The sequence below is a fragment of the Anguilla anguilla genome, chromosome 7, assembly GCF_013347855.1.
Source record: "Anguilla anguilla isolate fAngAng1 chromosome 7, fAngAng1.pri, whole genome shotgun sequence".
Taxonomy (NCBI): Eukaryota; Metazoa; Chordata; class Actinopteri; order Anguilliformes; family Anguillidae; genus Anguilla; species Anguilla anguilla.
This window is the reverse complement of record NC_049207.1, coordinates 42,344,226-42,370,269: the sequence shown is the minus strand read 5'-3', so window position 1 is coordinate 42,370,269 and position 26,044 is coordinate 42,344,226. Positions and strand designations below refer to the sequence as shown.

The 26,044-nt window shown below is 47.4% G+C and overlaps 1 protein-coding gene across 1 annotated transcript in view; it reads right to left on the bottom strand.

Moving 5' to 3' along the window:
- Positions 1 to 1,410: 1,410 nt before the first annotated feature.
- The window catches only part of LOC118232449 (FERM and PDZ domain-containing protein 1-like), a 36,169-nt gene continuing 11,535 nt past the window's right edge, over positions 1,411 to 26,044 (bottom strand). The window contains exons 4-18 of the mRNA XM_035427440.1: positions 23,369 to 23,470; positions 22,056 to 22,219; positions 19,798 to 19,900; positions 18,122 to 18,167; positions 17,349 to 17,453; positions 16,951 to 17,046; positions 16,437 to 16,562; positions 15,931 to 16,050; positions 15,101 to 15,237; positions 14,375 to 14,501; positions 13,340 to 13,432; positions 12,531 to 12,713; positions 11,253 to 11,397; positions 10,185 to 11,033; positions 1,411 to 7,171 (exon numbers count right to left, since the gene is read on the bottom strand). Coding sequence (XP_035283331.1) covers positions 4,692 to 7,171; positions 10,185 to 11,033; positions 11,253 to 11,397; positions 12,531 to 12,713; positions 13,340 to 13,432; positions 14,375 to 14,501; positions 15,101 to 15,237; positions 15,931 to 16,050; positions 16,437 to 16,562; positions 16,951 to 17,046; positions 17,349 to 17,453; positions 18,122 to 18,167; positions 19,798 to 19,900; positions 22,056 to 22,219; positions 23,369 to 23,466 — 4,872 coding nt within the window. The 5' untranslated portion in view covers positions 23,467 to 23,470 and the 3' untranslated portion in view covers positions 1,411 to 4,691. The remainder of the gene's footprint in view (positions 7,172 to 10,184; positions 11,034 to 11,252; positions 11,398 to 12,530; positions 12,714 to 13,339; positions 13,433 to 14,374; positions 14,502 to 15,100; positions 15,238 to 15,930; positions 16,051 to 16,436; positions 16,563 to 16,950; positions 17,047 to 17,348; positions 17,454 to 18,121; positions 18,168 to 19,797; positions 19,901 to 22,055; positions 22,220 to 23,368; positions 23,471 to 26,044) is intronic.

Sequence of the window (26,044 nt, the reverse complement as noted above, 5' to 3'; positions counted from 1 at the left end):
ATTTAAACCTAAACTGCAGCAGTCACATGAATTCCGATACAAAATCAGCCTTCTATCAACTCAAAAATATAGCAAATACTAGATATCTTATTTTTATTATCATTGTATCTTATATTTTTCCTTTTTAAATAAAACGTTATTTGTTTTTTATGTTCTTATTAAAACTCATTGAATTGTCACTGGATATGGAATGTGCTTTATAAATAACCATGCCTTGCCTTGCCTTACAGTAACGTACTGCATGTAGCTGGGAGGGTTGAATACACTTCCGTAGACTTCTCACTGCAATACAATTAACTCTGTGTGTGTGTGTGTGTGTGTGTGTCCTGCACTTTGTGATGAGGATTCCTGTCCTTGATCTTACCAAATGTACAGTGAACAGTGAACCTGTAACCAGCATGCCTATTCAACAGACCTGGGTCAAATACATATTTGTTTTGGATTCAAATACTTTTCTATGCTTTACTGATCTTGTCTAGTGTATTAGAACCAATGAAATACTCTCAAAAGGAGCAAACCCCACCTTCTGGTCATATTGGCAGGCTCAATTACACCAGGCAAGATCAATGGAGCACAGAAAAGTATTTAAATCCAAAACAAATACGTATTTGACCCAGGTCTGCTATTTAATCATGTGCTCAAAAAAATACGCCAAAAATGACAACCACAATAATTTTTTTCATTAAAATTTGCTTTTCATTGTAGGAATACAGCAAAAAAGGCATGGTGATTGTCTTTAAAAAATAAATAAATAAAATAAAATCAATTCGATGAAATTTTTTCTTAACCGGGTATGGCTTTCAGCAGGCATTTAGTGTTATAAATGGTCACACCCTTCAGTGGAAAGTAATATTCAATTCTCTGCACATGCTCAGATCACCTCTCCCAATCAGTGCAGTATAAGGAAAGGTTTAGAAAAGAATCGTCTGTTAACATACATTTAGTAGAATGTAAACAGCTCAAAGCTCAAATGACCTCAAGCATGCAGCATTTTCCATCATTCCAAACACCAGACACATGGCAGAGATATACCAAGTTATATTTAGTATAAGCACACAGTCAAAATCCTGCACCCTCTGATTCAGCCACTTTTTCCTGCTCGCTTGCATGAAAAAAAAAGAAAAGGAAATTAAGGAGAAACAGTCAAAGCCAAGCACAAGTGTGATTCCACACAGCTTTGAGGGAAAAGGTCACCTGAATTAAATTTATGGGGTGTGAGTTGTGCACAAGCTTGTCTTTGGGACAAATAAAGAAATCAACAAGCCAAGGGTAAGGCCTTACTTTTGAACTGTTGTACCCAGCAAGAGGTTGACCCAGATAAAATACAAACAAACAAACAAAAAAAAAAACATTACAACTGCCATTTTCAAAATGGCAGCAGTTACAACGCATTAATTTTTCAATCCAGAGAGACAGTATGTATCACCCTGACCATTAAGTATCCTTGAAATGACCTTTGTGGCCTGAGACTACCCTGGTCCATCCACCCGCAAAGGGTCAGTGAGCGTGAGACAGCTTCAAGGCGGTCATTGTGCTTCCTCTGGTCCCTTTCATAGTACCACTCACTGGGATTGTGCTTAACTGAGCCAATAAATCTGTGTTCTCACATTTCTTGGACATATATCCCAGGATTTTAAGACTTGTTACCCTTCAAAACAGTGGCCATGCCTGAAACAGATAAAAAACATACTTCCAAAAGCTCAAAACTCTGATAGCTAGAGAGAAAATTCTACAACACCTTACACAGAAGGCACCATCAGCAACACGTGTTAGCATATTGAACCCAAGACACGTATACCTCCACTATTAGTACAAAAAGGTCATAATGGTACTCCAGAACATATTTGGATATACAGGACAGAATACAATACTTCTAGGGCCTGATCAAGAACTTCATAGGGTTTCCCTATTTTTTTCATAGCACATTTGCTGAGACTTGGATAGGTAAAACATTTTTTTTGCTGGATCTGGTCGCTATAAGTGCATACTTTTAAAGCATGGAAATAACACATGGAATGAGACACTTGAGTAAAGGATGGCCGGATTTCAATGCCACACCATTAAAGAATCACTATGATGCCACGGTCACAGAATATTTTTTTACAGGACACCAGTGAAACACCATACACAAAGCTACAATTTTGGCATAAGTCCGATAGATCCCATGGAATTAAGAGATGCCTATGAAAATGAGAAAATGTTTAGCACACTCAGAAAGTGAGTGATTTAACATCTTTCAGGGCTGACATTGCGCTAAAATATCTAATAATATGGAAGCCCACTTCACTCTTGGTTTATCAATTTCTCAGTCATCATCTGCACACATTTTACAGCAACCTAAATGTGATGGTAGCCTCAACCAATCTTGGCAAGGTCCTATGGATCTAGATGGACATACTCTAGCATGAACAGCGAGCTGCAGATACTTTTCACTCGGCAACCCAACTGCTGTGCCATCAACTGCACTGGCGTGCTGTGTAACTGAAGCAGGCTGGATTGACTTCCGATTGACTGGAGGAGCTGCCAATCAGTGATAAGGTGAAAGAGACTCTAAATATAGAAACCCACCCTCATTGGGTGATGCTGCGGCAAGTAATGCTCAGCTATGCTCGACTTCTAGCCACGGCCAGGACTACCTAGATCAGGAATTGAATTACACTATAAGGTGCATTACCGCCTTGTGATACACAGTGCTAGCTCAAAGGTCCCTTTGGACAGCATAGTGTTTGATCCTAACCATGCCATCTTCAACTATCATATGTACTTTAGCCTTTTTGCTATTTGAAAAGCATATTAGCACTAAAGTCTGAAATAAAGTTCAAACTGCAAGTATATTCCCATCTAAGATATTTGAGAAGAGGTGCACACTGCCAGGTAATTGGGTTTTAATGAACAATGTGCACTTTTGAAACAGCTGACAGCTATACTTGCAAAAGATATTTTGCAGTGTAAAAACTTTTCATAGTGAAATTCAGGCAACTGAAACCAAATGAATGTAGCACACATTGTATATCAATACGTTCTCACATTGAATTCCCTTGCTAAAATGGTAAGCTCTATAATAATTCAGGTAAATCCTATGGATAGACAGGTCATTTGGTGAAAACAGTTAAACTCCCAACAGTTACAGTAGACATGTTAACAGTCAGCAGTAAGATGACATAAGAACCGACTGAGGTAGTGTTTCCTGCCGTATATTTAGTGTTGTTAATTCATGGTTCTTCACTAAAACCATAGAGTACCTCATTGTTCTGGAGCTGGGCATCATAGTGACTTTGCATAATTAACTTCAATGGCTTTAGAGTGCACCAGGGGAAAAAACACTTTCAGTGCCATAGAATGTTACTCTTTATGAAACTAGATCTGCCATCGCAGAAATATTGCCCTTTAAGCTGAGGGAAATTAAGCATGGCTTTACGTTATGTCCGACCATCTTACTTACACTACAAAAAACTTTATTACTGGTGTGAGTGAAATATAACACAAAAAACATAAACACTTTGACAATGAACTAAATTAATAGAATGTGTAAAAAGCCCTTCAAAAACACTCAGGACAGCATAACCCTTTTCTTCGATAAATATCCTGTTGTATTTAGAAATTCACGTATATACAAACGAGATTAGCTACATATCCTTCATCTATGATTAGTAATACTGTGATATAGAAAAAAGAAAATTTTTTCCACCGCAGTGCGATTTTTCCGGAGACGAACCGGCGCTCGAAAGAACAAACAACGTTCAGTCTGAGGCGGGAGGTAGAGAGCCATGCTTGGCAGACGCGTCGGCCCCGAAGGACAGTCTCTCCGACCACCATCGGCTTCAGCTGCTGGTTTCCCCAGCAACGGAAACCACAGAGCGATAAGTGTACGAAAGCAAAAATAAATAAGTAAATAAATATACTTTCAATTTTAATACACTCATAAATAAATATTCTGGTTTCAAGTGTGGGGGAGAACATGCAATTGCCTTTGTGGACAGCAACATCTGCTTTGCTGTGCACAAGTCCCTTGGCATATCAGTCTGTTCTTAAATGAGTTCTTGTCTGATAGTGCATGTATGTGCAGGTTTTTGGTATTGGTATGGCACAGTGCATGCATGTGTTTTGGCGCACATCATTTCTGGCTATGAATGGCTGCTCTCTTCTTTGCCAATTACAAATAAACCTGGACATGGCACGTGTAGCCTCCCCCATTGTAACAGGAAAACTTAAAGGGAGCACACTTCTTTGACAGCTTACATCACTAAGCAGAAAAAAAAAAGTCTAAGTTAGGCTCCAAACTTGCTTCCATAGACAAGAAAGGCCTTTAGCACTCAGTGGCACAATTTTATTGATGCGACAAAGTGCTGTTTCAGAAAAAAACAGACCTCGGTTCGGGTGCACATGCGCACGAACACAGATTATTGCAAACTACAAATCACACAGCCCCCCACCTGCCAGATAATACCCACACAAACTAATTGGGTCAATAGAAGGCCTCGATCCTGGAAACAAATTGGAAGTGGATTGAGTGTTTCAGCTGAGTTACAGCTTGAGGGGGCATGAGCCCCTCCACAAAACAGATTCAAAAGTTCCCTACCCCAATGGAGGAACTAACACATAGTGGTCTGAGTGAGGTATAATGGCCTTTCTCTGTTTCACAGATTGGCTACCGGGGTTCAAAGGTCAAAGGTCAGAGGCGAAAGCCAGAATCATAGAGAGGTGATGGTGCAGTAGAGCTGCGTGAGACAGAAGATGGAGGTGGTGAGGGCGGTGCACTGCCTGGCCAGGAGCTTGACGCTGAGGTCCTGGCAGCTCTCCCTCCCGCTCGCCCTCTCCGCCGCCCGGGCGAACTCCCCGTACGCCGCGGCGATGTCTCTCAAGGCGCCCAGGGCCTGGGCGCGGCCCCCCGCCCCGCCGGGCGAGCGCAGGCAGGAGCCGGCCAGGCGCACCAGGGCGCGGAAGCCGTCGGCCAGGCACTGCAGCGTCTCCTCGGGCGTCTGGCCCACCCGGGTCACCTGCTGGCAGCCCGACATCAGCCGGCGCGCCTCGGCGTGGAGGAGCCGCCCGCTGTCGGAGAAGAGGCCGTCGCGGCAGTCCCACTCCCACCGGTCCCAGGGCGGCCCCTGCAGGAGGGCCAGGAGCTCCTCCACGTCGCGCTGCAGGGAGGCGAACCCGCCGGGCAGCCGGTAGCGGCGGGTCCGCAGCTGGGTGAGCGCCTCCTCCGGGGCCGTGGGCGTGGCCGGCGAGGCCAGCAGGGGGCTCGACTCGGTGCTGGCGGAGGGAGAGAGGGCGCCCGCGCTTTGGAACGAGAGAGGGGAGCCGGCGGGAAAAGAGGGGAAGGAGGGGGAGGAGAAAGAGGAGGGAAGCGGGGACGTCAGGGGGGCGCCCTCCGCCCCCTGCGTCCTGCGGGAGAACTCGTGCACCGTCAGCTCCTCGTCGAACCCGCTCCCGTCCGCCTCCCCGCTGAAGCAGTTGGCGTAGACCGTCCGGCACCCGCAGGCCTCCCGGTGGGCCGGCTTCTCCGCCCCGCCTGACGCTGAGGCGCACCCGGGACCGGCACTTCTGCCGGGACAGGGGTGGGGCCAGGGCTGAGGGAGGGGGAGGGGCTGCTCAGACTCGCACTGTCGGACGGCGCCGCACGCTTGCTTCGGGTCGCCGTTTTCCGCAGTCCTCGCGAAAGAGTTGCTGACCCCCGTATTTGACCCCTCCCCCGGCTCAAACTGTGACGCTGGCCCTTGGCACCCGAAACTTGGATCCGGTTGCGCCCGAGTCTCCGGTTTCAAATCCGCAGAGGAGGAAACCGCGGCCAAGTCATCGTTTTTGACGCAGAGACTAGACTCTGACAAACGAGCGTCTGGTCCGAGGTGGGCACGGTCCTCCGAGTGGTTGCCAATCTCACCGGCCTTCGCTGCAAATCTGGCATCCCCGTCCACGACCGCCGTGACCTCCGAGGTGCACAGGCTCGGCTCGGACGACCCTGACGAACTGCGGCTGTCGTTAGGGTTACTGTTGCCCCTGTGGGCGCTGTGGAGCTCCTGAGACCGGGACAGGTAAAAGGGGAGCTTCTGGATCTTACCCCGGAGCATGGAGGAGGAGAGGCGGCTCCCCAGCGTCGAGGAGCAGCCCTGCAGGTCCAAGCCCCTCTTCGGCTCTTTGGCCGAAGCGCCAGGCCCCCCGGCGGCACCGCCGTCTTTAACACCGAGGGCCTCCATTTCGGAGCGCAGGAGGTTCTCGTAGCTCGGCGAAACGCCGTTCCTCAGGAGCAGGGCAAAGCAGCTGTTTCGCTTCCTGTGGTCCAACCGGAACGGGGGAGGAGGGGCGGCGGCCTGCTGGTCGACCTCCTTGTCGCTCTTCCCGTCGTTCTCGGGGCTGGGGGCGTTGGGCGTGGACAAACGGGGACGCAACGACAGAAGGGGAGGTCGGGGCGAGGCAGGTAGCGTCGAAGAGAGGCCGCCCACGGGTCCCTCCGGCCGACGGGGACGCGAGGGAGATCGCCGCCCCGGGTTTCCTTCGAGGTGGCCCGCTTCCTGTTTTTCGGGGAGGGGGGCTCTGGCGGCGCCTGCCCCCGAGTCCGCGACGGCCCCCTCTCTCTGCCGTCGGTCGGTCGGCAGACCGTCCGCGGTCCCGCGAAGCACGCGATTGGAGGCGGGTCGCACCGCAGCGGGAGCGCCGCGGCGGTTCTCCTCGCTCTCCTGCCCGTCGGCGGCACGCGTCTCGCCGCTCTCCGTCTCCGCGGAGGGAGCCGCGGCCGGGGTCGAGAGGGAGGGGGAGGCCGCGGGGGGCCGCTCCGTCGCCGACCCCGCCGCCGCGCCGGCCCGCTCTTCGCCCGCCGTTTCTGCGGGGATCTGTCGTGCTTTGCCGGGCGTCCCGTCGCCGCGACAACCCGCCAAGCGAGAGCAGGGGCTCGGCGCGGGCGCCGGTGCCGCGAGCTCCATCGCCGAACCGCTCGAGGAAGTGAAGCGAGGACGAGACGGCGAGCCCGAGGGTTTGCCGCCGTAGCGGCACGCGCCCTCCTCCCCGACCGTCGGCCGATCCGACCTCGGGAAGGACGGCTGGCGTTTGTGGCACTTTTTCACGGAAGGTTCCAGTTCCGACTCCTGCTGCCCTCCTCTTCTCTTGCTGGTCCTCTCCTCTTCCCTCGCTCCGCCGCTCAGACCCTCCGTCCTCACCCTGCATTCTGGGAGCATTTCTGTGGAGAGAGGTTCACACAGATTACTGCAATAAGCCCCCCCCCCCAATCCACTCTAAGAGTTTGTTCAGTCCCTGATTTTTATTGGTTGGTCTGCTCATCATGTTTTGCTAACTTGTCTGTGATTCGTGTTCCTCTCCTCAAAATAAGACTGTTACAGGCTAATGAACTGAAGTGGCTCTTGCACTTTCTCCTGCACTTGTCATGTTTCACTAATGTATAGTTTTGTGGCATTCTTGTACTGTACGGTTGGGTTTGTTCTGTCTGTCTTTGTATGGTATATAGGCATTTAAATACATTATGTGCTGGTTTCATTGTCTGTCTTCGCGGGTGAACAGTTAGTCTTGTTCTCAGAGCTACCAAAATGCAAATACCACCAACCCTCGTTGCGTGGCAATAAAAGTATCTTGTATCCATTGTATTCTGAGGTATGCCAGCAAGGTCAAAACAATTCTCTTCCTGTTTCTCAAATGTTCCACATCGAAATAGTAATTAACATTTTGCTATTTCAAAAGAAAGTGCCACACCCACATATTTTAGTTCAAACCTCAAAGCGTGCCATTGCTTCTGCTGTGTATACACTATACATAAGAGAATCGCCCTCTTCTGCAATTTAATTGCTAGGAGGGCAGTGCAGTGGTTAAGATGCTGGTCTTGCAATCCAGAGCCCTCAGGTTAAATGCCCATGTTGTGCATTTCTGCTGTACCCATAAGCAAGGCCCCTAATAAGAATTGCTTCAGTGAACGTGCAGCCTCACAAACAACTTCTATCAATCACCATAAATATAAGAGACCCAAACAGGCTATTGTGAATGCCAATGTGAGAGAATGTTAAAAGATATTCCATAAACATACAGGTTTAAACTTACATTTACAATAGATCCCACCAGCATTGCTGCTGACCAGCCAGCAGGATAGTCCTGTCAGGGCAATTCCTTCCATGAATGGGATGAGCATGAACAAGAGGTGACGTTGTATTTTTCAGAGATTCTGGCCACAAAGAAATGGCCTCTTGTTTTACCAAGTGATACAAATGTGGTTTTAGACTGTCAGCTATGGGAGGTGTAAATGTGTACACTAAATAAATCGTTGTTTAGGTTGTTGTTTATTAGTTAAATTTGAAAGAAGAACATGAGGATGTTAGATGACAGCAGGACAACAGGACATTCAACCCATGTTGCTGGACTGAAAATATTTTAAATGTCCAATTACTGACATTTTAAATGTCTGATTACCAAATCGTAATTTACCACTTTTATTAAGAGGAATGTTTTAAAGATTAACTGGGCTCACACAGACTGTGAGCACCGGGTTGGCCAGTGGGGGGCAGTGGTGTGCGACGACACATCATCATCCCAGCTGGCTGAAACACTGCCTACTTTCCTCCTTGCGTGATGTCAGCGGCAATTATGTGTCATCTCGCCAGGATGCCGGCCACAGCCCGGATTTGATGCCAGACCACATGGCTCATCCATGCACTGGAACAGTGCCTTAACAGGGCGAGACATCCAGCCAGCAGCCCCATCCCATTGGTTTTTCTTTTTAAAATAATTCAAACTGCAACTGTCATTTCCGAAAGAACGTATCAACTTTTTACCCATGAAAGTCGCAATTAAAACACAATATGTTGTGTTTTTGATTAACTTGCAGAAGAAAAATGGCAAATTTGCAGAGAGTGGTCAAGACTTTTTTTTCATGGACGATGCTTGTCATTTGCGAATGGGTCAGTAAAATCACACACGTGCTCAGGACATTGCAGGAGTGCAGACAGGGCCGTGTGCCGGCTTTGACAATGAATCGAGAGACGAGCCTTCAAATCGGTCGTACCTCCGCAACCTGAACCGAACTCACTGCTTTTCACTTGCCGTAGCTAGCTTTTAGCAAGATTAATGACCGTATGACTCGCTGTCCTAAATCAATGGATGTCCCAAAGCTCTGCTCAACTTTTATTTCTAATAACGCTTTAGATCATCAGCTAATGGACCGGTCCATGGTAATGTTTCAGTGTCCTGTACTAACAGTAATGGTTGTCAAGGACAAGTGATAACGCGCATGGCTGGCTTCTGAATGAGAGCTTTAGCGGTGGCTAACTGGAGTAGCAGTGTGCAGCTAAAATACAACTGACTGGGACATGGTGCAGGGGATTATCGGTCTATCCATAATCAATATATTCAATATTTTAAATCTTACAGATAATGTTCTCATTTTTGGTTTAATATTTGAATATGAATTTAATATTCAACTTAATACAATTAAAATATTAAATATCACTGAAACCGGGATCAATATGAATTTAATACCACTGCCTGTCAGGCAAATCGTTTTTGATCAGGATGCCTGCTGTTAGCCCACTTATATTTGTTCTGTTGTTTTCTCTGCCAATATTGACTTTAGCTACAACTATGAGAATTAAAACCTTCCTGAACTGCAGCATCAAATAATAGTACTATTATCAAGTGACCAAGCCACAGGAGCTCAACAGGAAGGAGCTGTCGATAAAAAAGACAACTGTGTAATAAAAGTTATATTTTATGAGGCAACAGCAGCACGCTGTCTGAATCATTTACCTATTTAACACGCAATTTATTGCAAAGTGTTGGAAAACGGGAACATTTTGGGGGCACTTTCCTGTAAAACTAAATTGTTTTCCCCACAGTTTCTGCTATGACTAGCAGAGATGGTGAGGTGGAGAATGAAGTACGCCACAGGAAGATCTAGCCTATTTCTTGGTCCTTTCTTGGTTCTTTGTGTGGACTTTAAAAAAAAAAGCAATTGTTCTCTCAATTTTGTATTCTTCAATTTTGTGTCCCACCATACCCACCGTCAGGCTCTTTCGTGACCGATTTTGAGTTTGTTCATCCAATTTTCCCCAGAGACAAGATGGCTACTCAAATTGGTTTTCAAACACAAAAGTTTAATGTGATTTTAAGAGCGCACTTCTTTTTTTTTTTTTTTTAAACGGTTGCCGTCGCGACCCAGAAAGAAGCGTCGGATAAACCGAGGCAAAAAATACCTGAGGTGCTATCCGCCGCCGACACCGACGGAGCGAATCGGTCGGGCGCGTCAAAAAACTCGTCTTCCGAGCTGCTGTCCCCGAAAACAAACGAGGGCTGGACCACGGGGGCCGGGCCCGGGTCCTGGGGCAGGTCCCACTCTTCAGCCCTCTGCGAGCGGACGGGTGGCGGTTCGGACGGGCCGCCGGCTTTGGGGCGGACGTCGTAGCGGCACCGCGGTTTGTGCCTGTCGTAGGCGAGCGCCCGGTCCCCCTGCAGCAGGAGCAGGCTGCCAGAGCGCGCCTGCTCCTCCTCTTCCTCGCTGGCTTCCGGCGGGCTGGGCAGGAAGTCGACCATGCGGGAGAGCTCGGCGAAGCACAGGGACGGGTCGATGTCGGCGGGTCGGGGGGCGACGGGTTCCGCCTTCGGCTCCGGCCTGGCGGGCCCGTCCGCGAGGTCGGGCTGGCGGCCCGGCGGCCCGCCGGGGGGGCGGGGCGCGACGGGGTCCTCCGTCAGGGCGTCCATGGAGTCGCTGGAGAAGCTGGCGTCCACTCGAGAGTCGGTGTGGCACCAGTCCGACAGCTCCAGGAACAAGTCCTCGCCCAGGTGCCCTTCGCTCCTCCGCTCGTTGGCCCCTCCCCCTCCTTTCGCCTCCACGCTGTCCCCGGCCGATGCCGCCGTGGAGGTCTCCTCCTCCTGCGCCTCCTCCTCCTCTCCCTCGTCCGCTCCTCCTCCTGCTTCCTCGAGCTTCTCTGCCTCGCTCTCGGGCGCGGCCCCGGGCTCGCTTTCGAGGAAGTCCTCCGAAGCGTCAGCGGCGGCGTCCTCCTCAGAGGACTCGTCCGAATCGCTGCAGCCTCGAGACCCGTAACCTGCAAGCACAGCACAGCGGACGAAACGCTATTAGCGCTAACTGAGCGACCGCATAAACATCCTATTAGGTTTTACTCTATAGAACATACGGTCTTGCCACACAGTAGCTTTTCAACCATAACAAACCTATCTACGATAAATTGGAGTCGTCAGGCAATAAATATTTCAGTTCTTAGGAAAGTCTGGTTCACAGACTCTTTCTTTGTTTCGCTCCGTACCCTCCTCAGCTGAGATGCGATGCTCCCTGGGTTGGTTGGCCAATAAGAAGACGGCCTGGGCTCGCTCCGCCTCCAGCTTGCAGTAGCCACTCACCAGGCACGACAGGTCTTTGGCAGCTACAGGCTCCATCAGCAGAGTGACGGGCTGGAGACAGAAAGCAGTGTTACGGGAGGCAGGGGATGTGGCTTTACTGTCATGGGGGCGTGGCTTAACCTTCACATTGACCATCATGTGAAAATGGGTGAAGAATGGTGACCAGTTCCAATGCTCTTGGTGCTTATATATTTGACTGGGGGGAGGTTCATATTTGTTCCAGCTGCCACATACAGAATCTTCAACTGCCTCTTCACAATATATTATTGTAATTCTTAACTGTACAGTTTCTGAATTTCACCCATGATCTGTGTCCATTTTCTCTGCAGCCCACACTTTCAATTCTCCACTGTATAATCTGCAGCTTATTTTTATAACTGCATATCTTTAGTCGACGCCTACAATATCTGTGTGAGAAAAATAAAGGTCAGGGAGACTGGGCGCATGAAAAAAATGATTCATTATCCTTCAAAGAACAATTGATTAATTGCTGGCTTGTTCAGCTAAATGCTTTCCCTGCGGTTCTTTTGAAAATATGGATTGCTTTTAGAACAGCTACGTGCTGAAAGTAAGTACCATGACAACAAGAGTAGTACCATGATTGCAGGTGGACAACACAGTGATTCCAGATGAACAGTACATTGGTTCGAAGTGAACGGTACCTTGATTGCACATGAATAGTACTTGCAGGTGAAATGCATTATGATTACAGGTGAACAGTACCTTCATTGTGGTGATCAGTATCACGGCTGCAAGTGAATGGTAATGTGATTCCAGGGTAGCTCTATTGTGATTGCGGGTACTGTGATTGCGGGTGAACCACATTGTGATTGCAGGTGTGGGGTACTGTGATTGCAGATACGGCACATTGAGATTACAGGTGTGTGGTACTGTGATTGCAGGTAGACCACATTGTGATAGCAGGTGAAAAATATTGTGATTACAGGAGAATGGTATTGTAACTGCAGGTGAATGGTACTGTGATAGCAGGTGAGCTATATTGTGATTGAAGGTAAACCGTATCGCGGTTGCAAGTAAACCGTATTGTGATTAGTGGTGAATAGTGCAGGTGAATGGTACTGTGATAGCAGGTGAACCATATACTGATTGCAGGTAAACTGTATTGTGATTAGTGGTGAATGGTACTATGATTGCAGATGAACGGTACTGTGACTCCACTTTACCTTGAGGTCCGGTATATAGATCCTGACCAGGCTGACCTTCTCGGACTCAGGCATCAGCTCCACGCGGCTGATGCTACAGAACTCCATCAGGGGGGACAGGAGGTTCAGCTTGTGGTTGACCACCTGACTGATTCCGTACCTGGCCCCCACCAGCAGGTTCACCAGAGTCTCTCTCTCCTGGTACTGATGGTGTGCGGGCAGGGTGAGGGGAGGGGGGGGGGGGGTATGTTCACAGAAAAGGGTATAACATTAGTGAAATACACCACTACAATCCTGCTATTTCACTTAGTCACTCCATTGAGAATTACCGAGCACTTTGGGCCGGAGACTGCTTTTAATTCAAAATTGGATAATAGTTTTGTCAGGCACATGGAGGAAGAGCAAGGCCGGTCATATTAAAATGGTGGCTTGAAGAAAATGAAAACTGGCAGCCATTTTCTTGCTCGCAATTGAGATAATGCGAGATTAATAAATTGGATAAATGCAAACGTATTGCTATATTCTTTTACAATTTCACGGAAATTGTTGAATATTACCACTAATGCATTTTAACAGTGACTTCTGACAGGGATAAGCAGCTTAGGTGTAGGAAAGCTGCATAAATATACATTTAATTCTGTTCAATCCACTCTTAATAGCTCTACTGGAGCCACAATGTGCAGAAAACGGTAGCTAAATGAAAGGCTACTCTAAAAGTGCCTGAACAGGCCACATCTCATTTTAATGTCAGACATCCTTCTGCAGTCACAGACTTGGCCTGCTAGTCAAGAGAACTGTCCTCAGTGAATCTGCCTAAGCCACTCCCCTACCATCATGGTGGCTGTGAAGAACTTCCCCCCATATGACATGAGATCCCCCAGCTGCTTCAGGTAGTTCAGTCGGGCCTGGACTACGGACAGCACCTGTGCGGAACAAAGCAGGGAAAAGCTCCAGGTGAGAACCTATGTTACAGTGGCTGCGACAAGGCATGGCCCTCAACAGCATGTTTTCAGGTTAAGTAGAAAGTATGTACTAGGTAGGCACCACATTAGTGCAACTTTTTAATATTTTAAACTACAAGTTGTCAGACTTCCTGTGCCTCACACAGAATACTGCATCTGCATTCATTTGCTTAAAATAGATCTGGTGAAGGCGGATTCTTATGAATATTTATTCTTTAGAGCCGTACTTTCTGATTTGAATCACCATGGATATGCACAGAATCTCTGTGACAACTGAGAGTTCACACTAAAAACCACGCTAACAACTCTACGGTCAGGGTTAGAAGAACTGAGGTTAGAATGTGTGTCAAAACACCTCAGGAAAAGACATAAAATTCAGTTTTTGACATAAAACGGACTTTCCTTCCCCCTAACAAAATCAATGATTTGACATTATTCTTACGGTATATGTATTGCAGCATATATGAACCCAACTAGAAAATCTTCGGGTGTCTTACTTGATCTGGATCAGTTAAAAGGATTGAGTAACATTGAGGATGCTAAAGGGGAAAGTGGTGGGACAGATACGTGGGGGAGGGGTTACAAATTTTAACCGATCACTATCGTGTAACAAAGAGAAGGTGTTGCGGGCGCAATTAAATGGTCCAGGCCCTCCTTCTCCGATATTACTCATGTAACCACTGTAGGCAAAACTCTCTAAGCAGAAGAAAGCACTCTAGCCAGACCAGAGAGGAGCACAATGTATGGCTTGGGATCAGGATTCTCTGCCAAAACGGCTTGTTCTTCCACTTTATCTTCTATTAAACATTCCATTCTATTCATTAGGGTGAAAGGGGAGGGCAGGGCTCTGGGGAGGACGGTGGTAATGCAGGGAAAACGCAAGCTCTCTTCTGTGTCTGTTACCTTCTGCCTCGGCTCCATAAGACTCTGAGTCTTCTTCATGTGATAGCTGATGGCTTTCCTGAGGTCCTTCTCCTTCATGTTCCTCAGCAGGGTTGGAGAGATGAAGTTCTCAATGCCCCATTCTTTCCTACCAGAGGACAGGATTCCAATCATACTTAGTAAACTACGGACAAACAGTACACTGAGATCTTAATTGTTGTAGTGAACAGCTGTGGTTGCGTATTACAGTTTCGTGTAGAAATCTAAGATGCCCACTTCTTGCCTTTTTAAACAGTTCCTATCAAGCTCACAATTCAACAGCTAATTCAATTGGATCAAAACACGTAATTGAACCATTACGTTGCATTTGTAAATAAAAAACATAAAGAATCGTTTTCAGTGTGCTTCAGCTGGAGTTTAAACCTCAGGTTTAAATCCCGAGACCACAAAACTGCATTAAAACTGGAACAGCTATTCAAATCTGTGAAATACGAATTAGCTGTTCCGGTTGTAATACAGTTCTGTGGTCTAGGAGATTAAACTCCAGCTGAGCACGCGGCAATTGACCCAATGTTTTTATTATGTCTCTGAGAATACATGTCGACAATAAATATGGTCAGAGATGAACTGAACGCTTTCAGTGAGACACAGCCTTTCTGGAAGCAGAACAAAACTGCCTGAATCCTTTCCTGACCGCGTGTCACGCGCGTCGGTGCACACGCAGACGGGGGGGGGGGGGGCGCTCACGTGATGCTCTTGACGGACGTCTTGTGCGTGTGGCCGCAGCTGTGCACCCTCTCCTGCATGTGCAGCGCCGCCAGGCACAGGGCCGTGTTGCACTTCATCTCCACGGCGAAGCGCTCCCGCAGCACGTCGCTGACGCTCTGCGGACGCAAAGAGAGCGCGCGCGTCAGCCTCGGTCGCGCCCCACTTCCTGTTATTCCTGTCTCCGATTGGACACCATCTCCTAGGCTGAAACCGTCTGTAGGGTTTGGCTATACCAGTAGAATTCTCTGTGATCCATACTAACCGTATTCCTCTGGCTAGCTGGTCATACTCTCAGCTGCAGATATTCTCCGATACACTCCACCATACTCTCACCTGCAGACAGAGGAACTCCGCAATACACTCACCTGCAGACAGAGGTACTCTGCAATACACTCACCTGCAGGTAGAGGTACTCCACTATACTCTCACTTGCAGACAGGAGCACTCTACTATACTCTCCCTTGCAAACAGAGGTACTCCACTATACTCACACCTGCAGACAGAGGTACTCTACTATACTCTCACTTGCAGACAGAGGTTCTCTGCTATACTCACATGTGCAGGTAGACACAGTCCACCATACTTTCACCTGCAGGCAGAGGTACATCACTCTACTCTCTCCTGGAGGTAGAGGTACTACAATATACTCACAAATGCTGCTAGAGGTACTCAACTATGCTCTCAACTGCAGACAGAGGTGCCTGACTGTGCCCTTGTTAATGCGCTAATATATTCAACCATGCCGTCTTTGCAGGGTAATGTACTCAGCCATACTTGTCTTTGCCGGTTAATACCAACCACACTCTCACCTGCAGATATAGGTACTCGAAGGCTACAGGGTCGCACTGAAGCAGTTCCAGCGGATCGCGGGGCAGGAAGCTCACTCGAAACAGACAGCGGTAGTCATGGGAATCCTTCTTCTGCACAACCTGGGTGGGGGGGGAAGGAGGGCAGTCAGTGGCTTAATTCCTGCTTTCTTGGCCTCATATCAGATTGTACCAGATGCAAGTCTCTAAACCTGTTTTGTGTGCATTAGTCAAAGCGTGCATGTGTATCTATTTGTGTGCAGATACTGTATTTTTGTGTGCGAGTGTGTGTGTGTAGACAATACTTTGTGCATATGACAAAACTTCTGGATTATCGCATACCGGATGTTTATTTGCAAGTGCATGTGTGCATTTGTGTATGAATATTCCAACAATACTGTGTGCGACAGAGCCTTCGGGATTATCTCATATCGTATGTTTATTTGTGAGTGCATGCATGAATTTCTGTATGAGGATGTCAAAAGTACTTTGCGTGTGTGTGATAGAACCTTCTGGATTATCTCCTCCTCGTGCAGCAGCAGTAGCCTGGTAGTAGTGTACTGCTGCTCCAGGACCAGGGCAAAGTACCCAATGCAGCGAATGGACAGCTTCTCCTTCAGCGTGTCGAGGATGTCCTGAGACATGGAACGACAGTCACAGTCACAACAAGGTAGCAGCTCAAGGGAATTATACACACAACCTCACTTATTTCAATTCAAACACCCGTAGCAGGGTCCCCGGGTCCCGCACTTCAAATTAAAAGTCTGGATTTTACCACTAATTAGAGTATTGTATCAATTAAATGATTTGTGATTCTCCTGCTTATTCAATACACCCCAGGTGGAAGATTCTATACACTGTCAAGTGGGCAAATCCTTTCTGGTGCAGAGCCAGCTGTCCAGTCAATACCACAATATGACATCATTCCAATACAATCAGAGGCCCCAGGTGCTGACATGGCTATGTCTTAACATGTTCGCCAAAGACGTAGAGGGAAGGACAGAATGCTTAATGGATTAATACCTTCACTGTGGTCGTGGCCCCAAACTTGAAGGCCTTTGTTTGGCCATTTTCCAGGTACACCTTCAATACATTAGGGAGGAAGAGAAGAGAGTTTCCCTAGAAGAGACAAGATGCAATCACAATGATGGGTTTTTCAGGAGCTATTTAAAATATATACAGCAGTTGAGTGACAGATATTTATAGACACATGGGTACACACACTGGGAAATGTAGTGTTCGTTTCCACAGCATAATTTTACATTTAATTGCGCATGTATTTATTTTAAATGTGGACTCTCATGTACGTGTGTGAAGGTGCACATATGCATTGGTGTGAACTGCATGTGCTGGTGCGTGTGTGATGAAGGGGAAAAAATGTGAGAGATGAGAGATGGAAAAGTGCTGTTTTACAGTCATACCTGAGCGTGACCGTTGACCACCACTTCCTCTGCAAAGCGCACCTTCACCGGATTGGACCTCAAACGTGCCCTCTTTTCCGCGGTCATGAAGGAAGACTTCGGGCCCTACGGGACAACACAGCACACACCGTCAACTGCATATAATCCCAGACTGACTGTATATATCGTCAACATATGTAATCCCAGACACGCATGCACACGCATGCACGGAAATACACACAAGCACATACTGTATACACATGCACATACATACATGCACACATGCTCACACATGTAAACACACACACGCCCACACCACTTTTCTTTGAGGTTTTCCAAAAGCTTCAACAGCTATGAGTTCAGAAGAGTTGTGGACTTCACTGTGTATTACATTGCCAGAAAGCAGGGGCAATAATATACCCCAAAGGCCAAAGAGGGACAAATATACCACACTCTTTGTGGTATAAAAGCCTGAATCCATACTTTTAAGCAAAAATACTTGTAAAATCACAAATGGTGGCTCATATGTGCATGTAAAAACTTCAGACATAGTTAACAATCAGTTTCATTTTAAACTGCTTAGTTTGTTTTGTTTTTACTGTGAACAGCCATTTATGTTGTTATATTTGCAGGCAATGACATATACCTCAGAGCAGATGTGTAACTACAGGTAACTTTGAAATGTACATGTGAACATCAGCACCATCTCTCAGAGACCCCAAAAGCAACTGTGCACCAAATAAAATACCAAAGCAGACCCCTCCGTCTGCCTCGGTCAGAGCACCGACACTTACCGAAGATTGTCTGAGGATGGTCATGGTCACCGAGTCCGGCACCTCACTGGAAAGACACACAAAAGGGAGAGATGTAATTGGACAATTTCCACTAAGGATGGCGCCATCAGTCTCCTGAGCTGCAGGAACACTGTTATTGGACTGGGGGGCTGCACATAACTCCACAGGAACACGGGCGAGTAGCCGCATATGAGAAAGTTTCTCTTCATTTTTTCATTGTTCCAGAAAGGCCACATAAGCATGAAACAGCAGTGTCCCAGCAGACCGTCCCAGCAGCGTCGCTGCAGCAAACTACTAAATGAATCAACTGTTTTTTACAGAGTCAGCAGGGATTCAGAATGCAGTCTCGAGGATGCAGGGAGATATAGCTGGAAAATATGGCAGGAAAAATTCCTGGGTCGTGGTGAACTGTTTAAGGCAGCAAAGCATATGCACACAGAAACTCATTACTATAACAGAGCATTTATCAGTGCTCGAAAAGTCTACGTTTCCTCATACATTTTGTTAACTTAGAGCAAGAGTGACAAAAAATCCAATCAGGTTGGAAATGTCCTAAGTCAACCTGTCAACCCTGCGAGGACATGACTATAGTATATGAACAAATGAGATGAAGCAGTAATGAAGCAAGGTCTGCCAAGCCAGCTTCCTTGAATTCCTGGAACTCATTTTTAAAATGGACAGGTCCCACAGCCAACTGCCCACCAAGGAAATTATGACCGGTATTTTCCGACAGTCAATTTGTTTATTTTCAAGAAGCGAAGAGGACTCAATTAACCCTATGGCTGACATGCCTGTCTTCAGTCGCTTTAGGTCCAGTATTACAAGGCACTGTCGTGATTATTATAAGAGAGGAAGGCAGGCACTGAAAGCTGGAGGGATCTACCTTCACTGAAAGACACATTCTGCAGTTCTCTCCACTTTTATTATAAATTGTAATGCGGCGATGGTAACCCATCCCACGCCACTTCAGCAACAAAACTGCTCGTGCCGTGAGAGCACCGTCGATGTGGGGCGTGTAATGACAAGAATTTTAGTTTATTTTGCTTGATTAAAAATATGTCAACTGAACTGAATGATACCCCCAAAAATAATCCTAATGTTTCTCTGGTTGTCTTACCATATTGTACTTCCTTCCGAATTTAGAGAAGGTTGCTAGCTGACAAAACAGTTCAATTATGTAAAATCTGTTTATTATTTAAATGAATGGCCATAATTACAGGAAAAATCCACCCCTAAATGTACCACACTGCACTAATAGCACAAAACAAATTTTAGTGCTTCTCAGGAAATGAAAATCCAAAGAATTCATCTTTAAGTCATGAATATATTCTGAATTCAGGCAGCAAGAACTCATTACATTGTAGAATCCGTCAGTCCCCCATTGACTTGAGAAATGACACCAATGCAAAGCAGGAGTATGGACAACAGAGGAGTCTACTGAATGACCTCACAATTTGCAAGGCTGGCTAACCTGACAAGCTCACAGAGGGGTGTGGCTCACCTGATGATCACACAGAGGAGCATGGGAAAATGGGAGTGGCTTACCTGATGATCTCACAGAGGGGTGTGGGGAAGATGGGAGTGGCTCACCTCATGATCACACAAAGAAGTGCAGTAAGTGGGAGTGGCTCACCTGATGATCAAACAAAGGGGAGCGGGAAGTGGGAGTGGCTCACCTGATAATCACTGCCGCTTGCTCAGGGGACAGGTCGTCTGTTGCGATATTGTTAATCTTCAGCAGCTGATCGCCAGGGACCAGTATCCCATCTGCCGGGCCGCCTAACGCACACACAGAGCACACAAACGATTGGCCTGCACATTCACCCATGCGCAGACATGCTACGCGGCCTCTGATGCAAGACTACTGACAGAACAGCAATATGCACTGCATTAAGCCAACCGCCTCCTCATACACTTTTGAGATTTATCGCGGTTTTGCGGGATTGCGACAATTCACCGCGGCCCTTAAATCATGTCCTCGTCCAGTTTCCGGAAACACAATATAGAATAAGAGATAAAAGTGTCGAGCTGTGCGGAGAGGGCTCTCGCTTGGAGCCGTTTCAGGCGTCCGCGCGCATTGCCTATTTATAACCGCTTGTCTACGGGCCAAGACGCAGACACCACGAGGCCCTGCCTTGCCAAGGCCTCCCCGATGCGCCTCACCGGCAGGGAGAATCTTAATTATCAGACAGCGGAGCGCCAAGAGCTCCCAACAGGGCGCCCGCGTGCCGATTCGCTGGGAGAGAGCGACGGGGCTAAGACGGCGCAAGCCGAACTCTCGAGACGACGCGGGACCAAGAGCACCCGCGAGAAAAAAAGCGATGACAAAAGGACATTTTTGTTTGTTTCGTTTGGTCATTCCTCCCCCCCCCTCCCCCTCCTTTCGACACACCGGAGGCAGAGGGTGCCAAAAAGGGCGCTCGTTCGCCGCGCCCTTACAACCTGCTCGATGGCGGATTTATGGGGGAGCAGATGGGAGAGGCCGCCGCAGCCTCTCCCCAATTAGCGCCCCTGTCGCAGGGAGAATATCCTCTCTGTTTGGGCTCTGTCCCCCCGGGGACGACCCCCCGACTCTTGCCAGCAGTGTACTCAATGGAACACAATGGATTTACAGCCCCCACAGTTCACAAGCCACGAAGCTATGCCCGTGCACACAATTGCACACACAGAGAGTGGCCAGTGGTCCAGAAATTCAAACCAAAACATTTGCACAACAGGGTTTTAATGCGCAACGTCAATATACTTTGGAATTACTGGTGCAATTTTTTTTAAACGACTCCATTTCACATACTCAATAACACCTGCTTTTCTCGCGACAACTGCTTCGTATTCTAACCACCCTAATAACAAGAGCCCCGCCCTCTGTTTTAAGACAGCCCCATGGTTCATCTCGTCCCAGTGGTTCATCTCCTCCCCATATTACCATTAAGCGAGCGAACGACGCTTTCAACAGCAGCCCCCCCCTTGACCGTTGCTCGTCAGATACAGTAGCTAATGGCGAGCCATTTGTACAAAATATTGATTTTTGCTAAAGCGCGTTAGTGCCTTTGGTTATTCATTGCTGGTGGTGATCACGGACACTATCTAATTGATTTTAACTGCCTGACTTAATAAACAAAAGACACGGCCGGATTACAGTTCTCAGAATCAATTAGGTTTTCAAAACGCTCGAACGGAAGGCTTTTTCGAGGTACGGCTGATCCTTAACCTACTTAATCCTTAACCTAACAGTCCAGATCTCCTTAAATCAGGGTCTGTAACCCAAGGGCACAGATGACTACAATTCAGCAGGTTTCCCATGCTCCGTGCGACAGTAACAGCCTGAGAACCAGGAGGGGAAGCAATCAATATCGGTGTGATCCTTGGGTTTTCTGATCTCTTAATGCTTGAAAATAGTATTGTCTTCTGAGCAAGAAGGGTTTCACGATTCTGACTGCTGGCCCAGGCACTCAAAACGACTAAATCATGTGTTTTGTGACTTCCAGTCGGAAGTGGTCCGGTTTCTGATGCGTCTCCTTTAACTCGCCCAAAAGGTCATTTTTCACCCAGCAGCTTGTGACGCACAGTATGCTTACAGGCCAGCGCTGGCACACAAAAGCATTTTAATAAAGAGAACCTCAGCGCATCCCCAAGTCAGCACAGGTATGTAAGAGAGCAAATTACACATAAAATGCAGAAAGACAAGTATGTTTCACACAAGGTGAACCACTTCTGAGAAAACAAGGGTGGGAGCGCGTACTTGTTCATATAGGGTGGCAGTGTAGTATAATTGGTAAGGAGCTGGTCTTGCAACCATACATGCACATATCCATGTATAAATGGTTGCAATGTAAAAATGCTATTTAAAATGTTGTGTAAGTCGCTCTGGATAAGTGACTGTAATGTAATGTAATGTTCAGTGGAGAATGGGGGAGGGGGGGGGGGGGGTGAGTACCTGAAGTCACGTCCCTCACTTGCAGGGGGGGCCGGTCGGAGACGCTGAACCCGTGAGACTCCAGAAGCGGGTCGCGCAGGATCTGCACCGTCACCCGCACGGCGACGCTCTGCTGCCCGCAGCAGCCGGCCCCGCCCGACTTCCCGTCCGCCGACTTCCTCTCCCTGCGGGTCGGTGGCGACGACGGAGGAGGTCACTTCGCGGTCACGTGTGCCCTCCGCCACATACAAACCACGCGATTGCTTGGGGCCCCAGAGACTTGGGGGGCGCCCCCTGCTGGCCACAAGCGGCAGCTAATATATTAACCTTAAATATCGGTAAATATATCAGTTCTACAAATTATGCCTTTGGGCAACATGGCAAAATTTTTGCTTTGTGTACCGTTGCTTTTAAAGCAAACAGCTTCGTGGGCATAATGTCGGGAGGAGTTTTCTGTGCCCTAAAATGGAGCCTTGATTCGACTGGAGCCCAAAAACTGATAAATTTGCCACTGCCCTCTGCCTTTCATTTGGTGGAAGGAGCCCAACCAACACGAAACACGCGCCAAGGGCGAGGAGCTGATCGCTATCATAGCCATTACATCGATTAACTGACACCGTTTTCCTGAACTGCCTGAAATACGTGCCAGATGTGATCAAATATCACAATCTAAAATTAGATTTAAATAAATAAATAAATAAATGATTTATTTTAAAGTTAAATCATGGTGACTATGCAAGTATTTATATATCCCCATTGTTGTGAAAATGGATTCTGTATGGATAGCATCTTGGTACTGATATGAATAGGGATACTTTTACATGGAAACATGTAATAAATGTCTTATTGAAAAAATGTCAGGGTACAATATGTTGATTTGTCAGTCATTTTAAACAATAAAAAAGGTTACATACTAAACTACGTGCTTTAGAGAGTCTGTAACGTTAACAAGATGTGATTTTGTAAGCAGCTTGTAGATTTTACACTGAAGGAACATGGATGCCTATTCATACAGAGATGTGTGAACCTTCCAATCACACGTTCCTGTGCCACAGGTCTGATGTTAGCACATTGCCTTTTTAACATGCAGTAGGCACTCGCATATGATTGGTCCAGACACGTCACATGGGGTGTCAAGACAGTGTGCAGCGAGGAAAGCATCCCCTATGCCTGAAAATAGCTTTCTTTTCAGCAGAACCAGGCAGGAGAGCTCTAATTGCGCTAGCAATTAATTGTGCTCACAGACCTGAACGGCACAGGCCGACGCCCACACCGAGGCTCGGGATTTAACCACGCCCACGTGCCTGTGACGGGCGGGCGGAGCGGGACCTCACCTGCTGATGGAGTCCCGAGAGCGGCGAAGCCACCGGCCCACCACCTGCTCCACCCGCTTGGCTCGGGATGGGGACCGGCTCCTCTCCTGCTCCTCCATTTAACTGCACAGCCAGGGACCGGAGGTCGGGGAGGGGGGGAGGAGAAGGGATTGGGGGTGGGGCACAGGAGAGGCAAGGAAGGATGACAAAGCAAAGTCCTTCCTGTCAGTTCTCATTTCTCCAGGCATTCGCCACACGTGTGTTTTTTTAACACCGCCCGGACGAGACAGGACACGGAAAGGTCGTTAGGTTTAATTAGATCTCAGACGGGGTGGTCAGCAGTCCTTGAAAGCAACCCTCATAAAATTAACAGGCACATTATCCTCTGCTCCAACAAGTCATACATAATGGGGGACTTGTATCATTTATTAAGCGCTATCCCTGCTGTTTTGTCGGTGGCTTTTCTCATAGTGTGTTTTGGGTCTTCCTGTTGACCAACCCACAGAAGATCTCTTTCCCAAACTTGGGCTTGCCTGGCTTTGTGCTATTCAATTAAGGCTGACTTGGTTCAACACCTACCAATGCGTGTTTTGACCTGATACTGTTGTAAAAAATAAAGAACTGCATTTCAATATTAATAATTCCCAATACTGCCATGTGAAACTACAAACTAAAAGTAAGAAAAGAGAGATGTGCAGCAAACTACCACATTTGTTTTCACTGGGACTGAACTTTGTTATTAATAAAAATTGATTAATTGTAAGGCAGTGCTTCCCCTGTGTCCCACAGTCTGTCTGGACCAGCATTAGACATCATCAAATACCTGCATAAACCCTGGAGTGACGGTACAGAAGAAATATGTATTGTCATTTTTGTTTTGGTTGAAAGTATTGGATTACTGAAAACGAGGAGGTTTTTAAACCAATTTCCCACAATGCAATTCACCTCCTGTCTCCGCTTGAGGACAGGAATCAACTTTAATGAAACAGGGAGAGGCTAAGAGTCACGCAGACCAGCAGGATTTTCAGCAAGCGCTCATTAATCTTATTCTTGCGGCATGAATGAAGATACAGAGATATTTCTGAAGACCCCTTCTAGCTTTAATATAACGATTTGCTTGCATGCACTTTGGAGACATGCAAATGCACGCAAACATGCAAACCTGCACATGGAAATGCACTCTCAGAGATATATTCATGGATGTACACAGACAAATTCTCTCACTCTCTCACACAGACACACACACAAACACACGCGCACACGCGCACTCACACACACACACACACACACAGACACACACAAAACACAAACAAAATGCTCGCGAATGCACTCAGCCACACTAATCAAGCTCTGTGGGCTAAATGGGATAAAGCTGGACATGCGGTCGCCTCTCGAAGGGCTTTACTGCGTCACCCCCAGCTGATCCGGATCAGGGCGGCTCACCTCGGCGCAGCCCTCGAACGAGGAGGAAGTCCGAGCACCCGTGCCACGGCCCCGCCCTTTCCAACCTCGCCGCCCGCCCCTTTTGGCCTCGAGTGACACACCGCTGATGAGAACCAACCTCGCGAGGTAAAGCCATTACTTACTGCGACTAATCTGAGGGATGCTCAACGTTACCGGAGCTTTGTCTTATCTAGTTACAGCTATGCAGTTCAGGGCATAAATGCCTCAGAGTCTCTTTATCTTGAAAATTCTCATTATGAAGATATTCTCCCCTTGTGGCTGAAGCTCTCCCTGATTTGCTTTGCATCGCACCGGAGGGGCATCCACTCCAGTGGATTTAAAACCAAGAGCGGTTTAATCCAAAAATATTCTAACTGAAGCGCCGCACGGCGAATAATAATCTGTGCCTTTCTGTGACTTAGCGCAAAGCACCTCAAGAGCCATGAAATGGGAGCAGATTACAGGACGGCTATTTCTATTTTGGGATTATCTTTGTTTTTCGGTTATGATTCATACGGTTTACAACGATTTCGGTGTGCTTGAGCATTTTTCATGGTTTTAGTTATTTCAAGCACCATTCTCAAAATATATAAATAAATGTCAGCATTCCACTTAAAACAGAATTAGAGCATGAAATTTATCCTGGGTTTTCTGGGAAATGTTAGGAATTTCCAAATAAACCCCAGGGAAAGGTGCCTGTTTGTCAGTGAAAGATGGGTACATCCAACACTTTCGTAAAATTTCATTTTCTCGTAAGCCCTCACATTAAATGCCTGTTCAGTGTCCTGCTTCGAATAAGTCCAGTTCTGATTGGTCTAAAATAAAATGCATGCCATGCCCCATCGTCGTCACTTTGAGTTGTGACCGGATTAGACGAAGGCAGTGGTGTAAGGCCCGAAACATACACTATGTAAGTACACAAACAAAGACGTTTCCAGCTACGTAAAGTTGGTTTCACGCGTCATTGGGTCACCTGAAATTCTTAACAAGGCAAGCATGAACTGCAATGTCAAGCATTGCAGCGAGGGGCACTATAGCAGGGAACAACAGGATGAAGCTGTCTTAATATGTGCTTTTGTCCTGGTCAGACTTTCACAACTGTCCTGAATCGCCTTCTTGAGGTGTCGGTTTTATTACAGTAGCTCCACAGAGGAATAAGAACACACGTCATGTACAACCAGGACATGCTTTTCAGTGCATCGGCCTGGCTTTGTCATTTGCGCTTGCGCACTTACGTAGGGTATGTTTCGGGCC